The 10321-nt window shown below is 38.4% G+C and overlaps 2 protein-coding genes across 2 annotated transcripts; both read right to left on the bottom strand.

Annotated features, from left to right (window-relative positions):
- Positions 1 to 110: 110 nt before the first annotated feature.
- LOC120435742 (GTPase IMAP family member GIMD1-like) lies at positions 111 to 1489 on the bottom strand. The gene is made up of 3 exons (XM_039605795.1): positions 1439 to 1489; positions 528 to 784; positions 111 to 406 (listed from the first exon to the last, which is right to left on the bottom strand). Exons 2-3 carry the CDS (start codon positions 669 to 671, stop codon positions 128 to 130), a joined length of 423 nt encoding a protein of 140 aa, XP_039461729.1. The 5' UTR covers positions 672 to 784; positions 1439 to 1489; the 3' UTR covers positions 111 to 127.
- Positions 1490 to 6569: 5080 nt separating this feature from the next.
- Positions 6570 to 9510, bottom strand: LOC120433976 (dickkopf-related protein 2-like). The gene is made up of 5 exons (XM_039601254.1): positions 9367 to 9510; positions 9016 to 9185; positions 7222 to 7378; positions 6992 to 7114; positions 6570 to 6910 (listed from the first exon to the last, which is right to left on the bottom strand). The coding sequence occupies exons 2-5, from the start codon at positions 9181 to 9183 to the stop codon at positions 6570 to 6572; spliced, it is 789 nt and encodes a 262-aa protein (XP_039457188.1). The 5' UTR covers positions 9184 to 9185; positions 9367 to 9510.
- Positions 9511 to 10321: the final 811 nt, after the last annotated feature.

Genomic DNA, 10321 nt, shown 5'->3' with positions numbered 1-10321 from the left:
CAATACCAAACACTTTAAGCGAATAATAAAGCAGTCATCAGAAAGAAATATAGGATCTTGTTCCACAAATAACTTTATCATAAGAAGCCGACATGAGATTCAAAGATTTAAAAAGCCCCACATGGCGTCAAACGGAGGTCACTGTCCTGACGGTCAGAGCGCTGTGATGGTTCTTGGCTGACAGGCAAAGAATTTGGTCTCTGAGCATTCGCCCTCTGACAGATGGCCAATCACTGGTGTTATCTAGGAACCAGACCCCGCCCCCTATCTCCCCAGCCAGATCTCTGAGCCAGCGAGTAGAGGGCTGGGCGAGGTAGGCCGAAGGCTGAAACCCCGTCTCTCTCAGGTGGTCAGCATGTGTGAGGATAACTATGGCATGCTGACGCCATTCCGGACCGAGGAGCTTCTGAATGCCAAAATACAAACACAGAAAACACACACAGTTAAAGATGGAGAGAATGCTGTTAAAAATAACACAAGATGACCACGACTCAGGGGCCTGATGTCCGAGTCACAGAGTGCGGTACCTCTGCATGCTGTTGCAGGCGCGCATCTTCGTGCGGCAGGTCGGCTCTCAATACGATGCCGAGCACATGCACGCCTTGAGGGCAGAGCCGGTGGATGCTCTGTGGGTCAGGCACTCCAGGAGGCGTGTCAATAATTCTCAGCATTAGGTCAGTCTCCGCCCCCTGTCTTCTGAAAAAGCGTGGGAAAGTGCGCCAGAGGAGGCGACACTCAGTGGTCACACCAGAGATGCTTCTTCCTGTTTTGAATTCGTGTCCACCTGTCAGATGCAGACATCTGTAGTAAATTTTTTTTATCCTTAACAAATCACATTTAGTGATTTTACATGAATCAATTTATTTATTATTTTGTATGTGCTATAAGGAGAAATGCGATTCTATATAGAGCTTGTCCATAATTTTACATATCTTATGTTCATGATATTTCTTAAAGCCAACTTTTAGGGCTTAAAAAAATTAAGTACAAATGTGGACATTAAGCGTTGATTCTGAAACAGGTGGCACTGAATTATCTGAACTAGAACATCCTTAGCTTTCTTGTGTGGCAAAGCCCATTCAAGGAGTTTGTGCTTCAGTTCTGTTATACCAGTCTGTTATTTAACAATACTTATCAGGTTTCTGGTTCTTTGCATTGTACCTGTACAGGACATTGGAGCTCAAAAAACAAGCATGGGTGTGGCCAAACTTCAAAGTAGTCCAGACACCAATGGGTGACTATATGGCAATTTTTTACATGTTTTTATGGATACACCATCAAAAGAGACATAAAAGAAAATGTATAAAAAAATGTTCTGTAGAAGGACTGACCAAGAAGAGCATTCCCCACAGAGCTCCTCCCACTCTGATGGCCGCCTAGCAATAGCACGTTCAAGACCAGCACGTCCCTATTGCCATCACCATGGTGATGAACCCACCTGCTGAGGAAATCAAAGAGGCTGTTTCCAGGTTGACCGTGTTCAGCTTTGAGATCCATCTGAGAAAACAAAAAAGTCTTCTGAATACACTTCTCACAGTATTTAATATAAAACTCGCACATTGTTTAACACTGATTATTCTTTATTTTTAAAGACTTTTCTCAGTAAATGTGATACTGTGGGATTTGATAGAAATGCTTCACAACTTCATGCACAAATCAGGTATTAAATCCACAGATTTTAAGCTTTTTGTTTAATTTTATGGTGTGAAATGTGACACACAAAGGTTAAAGGAAGGGTGAGAGCTTTGTTATACAACACAAACAAATAAAAGCATAAAAATACATTTAAAAAATTTTTTTTAAACTTTTTTTCCTACTTAATATCATTATAATAGGCCAGATTGTTTCAACATAACAACATATACATTAAGTTTAATATAAGTATATTAATATTTCTGGCTTTCATTCCAGTTTTGCACCTGTCCATACTCAACTAAGATCAGGACTAAAAACTTAAGTAGTAAATAAACATCAACACTTATCCCAGTCTGTAGTAAAAATAGATACTGACACTTTATTAAAGTTCTACTCCAGATTGCATCCAACAGAGGTAGAAGGACAAACACGTGGAGATATAAAATTCATTAGTCAAAGTTTTATTAACACGTTATTTTATTCCAAATGTAACCCCCCCCCCAAAAAAACAACTCCTTACACTAATCAACCTTTAAGAAACAGGTCTCGTAGGGCCATAAACAACAATATTTTATTTAACCTTAAGGCTTTGAAACTGTAGTTAATAAAAGTGAGTCTTACCTGCTTTACTTTACCAGGAGAGGTAAATTTTTCAAGGACTGGATATGCTTGATATAGGAGGTTGAATGTGTATTTACGGGAGTGGTTACTGGTTAAACTATAACCAGCTGGTCCTTTCTGTGCCTCACTCTGCAATTTTATTGGGTCATAAAAGCAACAAACATCCGTGCAGTTCCTGACACTGATGTTCCTCTTGTTACCTGTTGTCATTGAATCTTCTGTCAGCTTGCATCAACTAAAACCAACAGGTAAACAGAATTGATACCTGCAAGTAATAAAGCAGGTTTTAATGTCAAACTTTCAGAGTAACCATCTACTCTTAGTTTTTCCTGATAAAGTAAAATGAAAAAAAAAAAAGATTTTATGACAGACTGCAGCTCATTGATATTATATCACTCATTCATTACTGATTTACAATTTATTTACTGTAATTGGAATGACAGTAAAACTCCATATAGTTACTGTATAGATTTACAGATTTACAGTATTTAACCATTAAAAAAAGTACCACAATATTGTACACCGTAAGTACTATATTACATTATAATGCAATGTACAGTATAATGCTGCAATTCGATACATGTATTTTATATATCGTTTGTTATGTGTTTAAATAAAACCAAAACTGACACAAAATTAATTTAAAAAACTAATTTAAAACATTAAATTCACAGTGTTACTGCCAATTTAAAACAAACAGTCCTGTATACAATTTGACATCATGAAAAAATATTACTGTCACCTTTTTATTTATCAGTATGAGGGTTTGCAGTATTATTTTGGGGAAAATACAGAAATATTCAACAGTGAGCCCTTACACCAGGGGTGTGAAACATAAGACCTGGGGGCCAGAAGTGACGTGGCAAGCACTCCAATCCGGCCCTTTGGATGACCTTCGAAAATGTGAAAGAGGAGATATATTTTGAACTTTTCATTGTATTTTTGACACGATTTACAACTTTTCTTATTGATAAAGACCTGCCCCATAGCTGCAGCCTAATATGACACTAAAAAATTAAATTATAGTTTTGTAATTTTAAACACGTACTCATTACACTTTAAGCCCAAAGAGTCACACTAATAGATTTCTTTCATTTACTGCAGCTGCATTTCATTGTCATGTAGAAAAACTGAGATATATTGTTGCAGTTATGCTTCTTTGTCTTACGTTAAGCTAATTTGTTTATTAAATGTGTAGCTACATTTCAGTACACTAAAAGAAAGGGGATGTTTACCGGTTTGGTCCAGACATATACATATAGCAGACTAGATGTGGTCTACATCATTGAGACCATGCCCATAATAATGCAAAGTATAAACCCTAATACAGTTTTTAAAATTAAGCTATAATAACAAAGAAATCACCCCCTGGTCAGAAGGTTATTATGAAGAGGTACATTAGATATCTAGGCCAAAACCATAAACACTTTATTTTAACATTGGATTCTGTGGGGATTGGCTGACTGTTGGAGTCAGCCTCAAGTGGTCATTGGAGGAACTGAAGTTGTGTCACTTCTATGTCAGCTTCTTTTTTAAGCCCCGAGGTTTCCCCTCAGGATGGAGAGATTAAAATACACTTCTTACTCAATAAAAATCTACAACTTTTAGAGCTTTGTCCTTGACAGGATGGATTTTATTATTGATATCCTCTTGTTCTGCTTCTTCATTGATTTCATTCATTTACAATAGTACAAATCCATATCATTGCCCATTACACTCAGGTACATCCTCTTCATCTGCAGATCTTTTGTTATCAACCCCCCCTCCCCAAAAAAACTCAAAGACAGTGCTGTTCTGCACATAACTGGGCTGGACCACCATGTTACCTTGACAGTAGGCCTAACACACTTCTGTGCTGTGTTTAAAAAATCATTTCTTTCAGAACTTTCAGTCAAATTAAAAATTATCTTGGGTCCTTTGCATCTCATCATACTTTGTGTTTTTGACAGTGTTAATACTGATGATCCTCACAAAGATGTCAGTATTATTTACTTTGATTTCCAACATGCACACATGCTTGTAAAAGCATACATTATACAAATGTTAATGGCTCACTAGTTGATTTTGTTTTCTCACAACTAGCTTAAAACGTAATATCAGGCCAACGGTCAGTGAGCAGAAAGTTTGAGCTGAGAATCAGGTTAGCATGAGAGCAACAAGGAAAACTTAGGAAGGAAATGGGGAGACACAGATGGAACGTGACGCTCATGCAGATAAATAACCCACGCAGAACATACGTGAACAGGGAAGCTGGGAAACACAGCCGGGGGGTGGTATGGAAAACACTGTGTGTGTGTTATCTTTATGACAACCATACACAGAGCGAGAACAGCTATGCCCAGCAGCTACCAGCCACAATGAAGCCAACACATGTTCTTTTCTGCTGTGCTGCCCAGGCTTTCAAGAGATCACAATCAATGTGAAGGTTTCAGGAAACAAAAAAACAAAAAAAATCCTTACATGGTCATACCCACATGCCTCCAAATTGTAGTTTTATACTTGCAGACCTTTAAAACATTTTTTAAAATCAGATCAGACCTCACTTCCCTCTTTCTTTACAGGCCTTTGGGGATGATTCCTCTCCCACTTTAGCTTGTGTTATCAGTACCCATCGGCTAGGTGGAAAAACATTAAATAAGCATGTGGTCTGAGCAGATGCAGGATACTCTGTAACAGATATTCAAGCATGAGAAGGATGTTATTTAACCACTAAAGTTGTGTGTGCTCATATTAAATCTCACTGCATTGTATTTTTCAAGTGACCAGAGAGTCTGTGCACCCTTCTAAATGGTCTCCTTACTACTTAAAAACTTTAATTTCTCTAAATTATGAACAAATTGCAGTATTATCTCTATGCAAAGCCACAAAAATTTAAAACGTCTAAGATTAACATACAAAACTGCCTTTACTCAAGCCGATTTTGTAGTTCAGATACACAAAAAACAAATTCAGAACAACAATCGCAGTTACAACCTACATTCATTATGACATTAGCTAGCTAGGCTACCACTTGCTACAAGCTAACTGCTAGCAAACAATAACAAATCCAATACAAATGGCCGCCTCAGAAGTATCCTAACTATAATAAAACAGAGAAAAAAACTGATTATGATTGGAAATTACAGTTTAAGGCTTGTGGGTTGTTATCAGATGTTACACTTTCTTTCACATGACATACTGTAAGCTATATATTTCATTTTTTTAAAAAGTAAAAATTAAGGAATTTGACTATATTCCCCTTTGTTTAACAAATAGTTTTATGTTACAGAAACATTCCCTTAAAATTGCTGGAATAAAAACCAGCAGAGTGCTACAACCAATGAAATCTGACAAATATTTACACCAACATTAACTTAAAAATATACAGGCACCGCTTCCAGGAAAGCAATTCCTCTGGACAGGCCTCAGACCTTAAAGCTGTGTTGTTTTAATTTTGGCTCCTTGATTTATTACTATAAATTGTCCTTAACAAAATATTAAATTTGGTATATTTTGTTGCTCCAGCATTTACATGAATTCAGCACATAAATTTTTTCGAGATGCCTCTGAGTTCGACAAAAGAGATGGTTTACATATTTGAGGCATTGTTCTGGGCATTTTATTTGAACCTTATATAGCTACAAGTGTATTTCTTGATGTGAAATTAGCTCTTGGGTCTCTGTAGTCCAGTGAGTTAGAGTAATATTTGCATCTCTTGAATGCTTCAGTCGAAAATGATCACTTAGTTTAACATATGGAATAACTTATTTTCCTTTTTTTTTTCCAGTTTAAAGAGTGGAGAAGTGTTTGAAGATTGAGTTCAGTTTGAGTTTCTTGGTTTTACTTCCAAGTTTTAGTTAATACAGGTTTATTTTGATAATTATTTTTTCTCTTTAATGTTTTTATTTTTGTTTTGGGAATAAGAAAACAAGACCTTTTCAGTGCAGGTTTCTTCAAAATCTCAGCACATGAATAAATGTGCTGGAGGCAGTTGCAGCAGATATGCATTAGGAATCAAACACTGGTTCTTTTCCTGGTGGTGTAAATGGGGTCAAACTGGATTTCAAAGTGGTTTCTGCTTGTCTAGACACAAATGAGGAAACAAGATCTGCACCACAAAGAGTTTCACTTCCTGCTGAGTTTGTCTGTCAATGTAGCCTGGCAGGAAGCTAATTAGCATTAGCATTCAGGGACACTGTAAGTGGGGGACGGGGCGAAGGTGTTGTCATGCATATAACCACTTATGTTATTCACCCCTCCCTTCATTCCAGAGGTCTTTCATTTTCTGTCTCTGAGGTCAGTCATTGGTAAAAAGAGCAACTCACTAGTCCACTTCATTTAGTTCGGTGACACACGTGAAGCCTTGCCTTGGACACTGCTGATGATGGAGAACCTGAAGACAGTCCCGAGGAGTAGCGAGATGAGATTGCCGAGAAGTTGAACCCTGACACTGCAGCTAGCTGGGTACCAGGTTCTCGCAGTGTCCGGCAGATGAGTCCGTCCCCACAGGGACAGCGCTGGAACAGCTCTAGACCATGGTTCCCTTTGCGTCGGTGTCGCGTGCAAACCTGTCCTTCACGTAGCATGGGCTTGCAGATGCGAGTCCAAAAGTGACGGGCACAACACAGACCGTCCATGCAGTCAGATGAGCGCAAGCAAGGATTTCCGACCTGACCTGAAACAAACACACAAACCCTTAGAGAAACATGAAGGAGGCAGCGGGAGACATATTGCAGGTTTATAACACTGATCTCACTTCTGCCAGGGGATCCTTTGGCTTCCTTCTTCCTTCCTTTCTTTTTGGTTAGCAGACTTAGAGCTCCATCGGTGTTTGGATTCCTCTCAGACACAAAGCCGTCCACATCAGGAACACAAATATCTGCCGGAGGAAGAACATAGAGATAATACACTTGATAAAATTTTGATTATAAATTCTTTATTGTCATTAATGTTAAACTGAAGTTTTTTGTAGAGAAGCATCTTAACTGTTGCTGCAGCGGTTGGCGGGGCAACACATTGTGTCCCTGAGGCAGGGCCTCTTCCTTCTGCGGCAAGTCTTGCAGTGGGAGTGGGCAGGGCGTCTTGAGGAGGTGTGGCAGTAGTTCCCCTCTCTGCACTCCAGGTCACTCATGCACTGGTAGACCTGGAGACAGACATACAAACGTTACTACAGAGTAACAAGTGCATCTGGTTTCCTGTTGGTAATTTAAGATGAGCTTTTCCCATTGGTGACAACATGCATAAAATAACAAATGGAAGGCTTAAACTACTCTGACTTGCAAGGACAGTTGCCCTGAACCACTTTATGTGAGATTTATACTTCTGTCCTAAATCTACACCATAGGTTGGTCTTAACTGCAGACCTCCCTAAAAATGTAACTACATGTAAAATAAACACAACCTTCAAATATTGTGATTGGTCTGAAATCCTCCTATGCATTTCTAGCTAGTTTTTCTCTGTTTTTGAATGGATCACCCAAAAAAAATTTTAAATTTTTTTTAAAAAAAAATCATCGACTCATCGGTTTACATAGGCGACATCATAGACTCTGGAAAGATCAAACACAGAAACAATCACCAACTTTTACTTTTGTAGCACTTTTGTAAAGTACACCTCAACACTACAACTTAAAACTGTACATTAGGACATAACAGATCAGTTCATAAACCTCAGTAACATTTTACAATCCTTCCAGATGAAAAGTTGAAAGCCAAAGAAATTTTAAAATATCATCATAGTTTTTATCATTAAAGCTTAAAGCATCAATACAGCTGAAAAATGCACCAGAAACACTATCCTGCTTATAAAAAACAGCCAGTAAAGTTTTGTGAAATTTTAATAGTTGTGTCGATTAAGTTAAAATATCAGTACAGTAAAGTTTTTGAAACAATGTGATGATCCTGATGGCAAAGTTTAGAAACGCTGTAGAAATATTATAAGTAAATATTATATGTGACAGGTACCTCAGATGGTACATGTAGTTTGAAAGGGAATAAAAATGTGTAACATTGTAACAATCCCACCAATCAAACGTTTGAAACAGCAAATGAAGACCAAAATGTCCAAACAGTTCTGCCAACTGAAGCAATGTAACCAATAATGTTTAGAAATGCTACAAAATGAAGATTTAAAAGGACAAAAGTAATTTTTTTTGCCAAAATTATGCAAACATAACAATGTTGCCAGTAAAGTTTAAAACATAAACTGTCCTGTCATTAAAGATGAGAAACATGGTAGAAACAGTGTTCCCCCATCATGATAAAAGTCAATAAAGCTTTTGCAACATTGCAACACTGCAAATAAACATTCCTCAATATGTATGCATGGTTTTATTTATTTAAATAACCAGCCTTTATCTGTCACCTTTTTATTATGTGACAATAACAATGAAAATGGCCAAAAGTGTTTTTTTTCTTCCTTTTGTACATGAACTTGTACAAAAGGAAGAACAACCCTCTCCATATAACTCTTCACAAACTCTTAACATGGAGTAGGAAAGAGTCAGCTAACGTTTTTGATACAATTAAAGTTTAAACGCCAATAAAGTTTTAATGAGTTTTGTGACATTGTAATAGTTTGGTCAATAAAGTTTACAATACACTGTATAATAAAAATACATTTTTGACTCATTTGCCTACTTGTTAATAAAGTTCACATTAAGTGGAACTTTAAATTATGCGAGACGCAAATTTGTGCTTTGATTGACTTAAAGCCACATACTTGATGAGACTTATGTGAATGCCCTCAGGCTGAGACACGCAGGGTGGTAACACACTCACCGTCAGGTCCGCTTTCGGCTCCCACGCGCTCCTGTTCATCGGCAGAGCGTCCCCGTCCCCGAGGATCTCCGTACTGACGGAATTCAGACCGACGCGAGCCTGCCCGCAGCGGGAACATGCCAAAAGCGCGATCCCGAAACTCACCAGCAGCACCAACCGGCGGCTCATGACTGCGAACAAGATTACATTAGAAACTGTGAATAAAACAAGCTAATATGCACGTCATGCGCTGACATGCCATTATTGCCATCAATTCTTAAACATACGAACTTTATTATCTTTACAAGAATACACAAGAAACAGTAGCGGTCTAAATGTTTTCCATTTAAACCAGTAAGAAAAAGCACTTACTTTTCAACTGTCAATTCTCTTAAAGATGGGAGTTCTGTCCAGTTTGCTGCTGCTGGTTTAAATTTCACGTTTCCCCTTGTTTCTTGAATTAAGCCGACTCCCAGGTGCTCACGAGAATAAGAATAAGAAGACGAGCATTTGCTTCAGTCCTGTCCTTGGGTGATGTGAGCACAGGTGAGAGGAACACGGACCCTGATCCATTTTATACAAATCCGGTCCTCCCACATCCCTGGTCACGCGGAGCCCTAACCCGCCCCTGCAGCGCTCGCATCGATACCCCCACCCTCTCACCTGCACCTGCAGGTGGGTGAAGACGGAGGAACTGTAGCTGTAAAGTTCCGTATAGTGGCTTATTGATTTTGCCATACAAAAGTCACGTTAAAAAGCATCAGTTTTACTGGGAAACCTGAAAAAACCTCAAAAAGTACACACACACACACACACACACACACACACACACACACACACAACCATATGAAATGATATATATTGAAAACAGAATAAAATATTAAAACAAATACAACAAAAAAAAAGCTGTCCTCCTAAAAGGTGTTTTCAGCAGATGTTTGAATCAAACCTCAGATCCATTTGTTCTGATGGATGGGGCTATGGATCAGGCTGTCCTTCTTACTCAGTTACATGTGAAATTCCTTGAAGTGGTAGTGCTGATGATCTCAGTGATCTTAGTGCTGGTTTAGTGACACCTGCAGTTAATGGTGGTAATAGGTAATGAAGATTAATAGTGTAGGTGAGAGGTTCATGAGAGCAGAATAGTCTAAAAATAGTTTCTTCTCAACACTCTCTGTGTGCTCATTAGTAGATTTTCATCTCTATATTTAACCACCCCGACCTGCTGCACATCCTTTCCATCTTGATCTTTCTTTGGTGTCCTTATCGTCCAGCTTTTCCTTTTGCCACCTCTGTTTGCTGTACACCTAGCCTCTGCTAACCTCTT

This window comes from Oreochromis aureus, linkage group 3 (assembly GCF_013358895.1).
Source record: "Oreochromis aureus strain Israel breed Guangdong linkage group 3, ZZ_aureus, whole genome shotgun sequence".
NCBI lineage: Eukaryota > Metazoa > Chordata > Actinopteri > Cichliformes > Cichlidae > Oreochromis > Oreochromis aureus.
The sequence above is the reverse complement of the archived record's forward strand: the minus strand, read 5'-3'. Positions and strand labels throughout refer to the sequence as shown.

Coding starts and splice junctions, on each gene's coding strand:
- LOC120435742 (XM_039605795.1), bottom strand. CDS start 671: ATGCTGAGAATTATTGACACGCCTCCTGGAGTGCCTGACCCACAGAGC. Junction 407..527: donor GCCTGCAACAGCATGCAGAG/GTACCGCACTCT, acceptor TTTGGCATTCAG/AAGCTCCTCGGTCCGGAATG.
- LOC120433976 (XM_039601254.1), bottom strand. CDS start 9,183: ATGAGCCGCCGGTTGGTGCTGCTGGTGAGTTTCGGGATCGCGCTTTTG. Junction 7,115..7,221: donor CGCCAACCGCTGCAGCAACA/GTTAAGATGCTT, acceptor TTCCTCCGGCAG/ATATTTGTGTTCCTGATGTG. Junction 6,911..6,991: donor CAAAGGATCCCCTGGCAGAA/GTGAGATCAGTG, acceptor TGTTTGTTTCAG/GTCAGGTCGGAAATCCTTGC.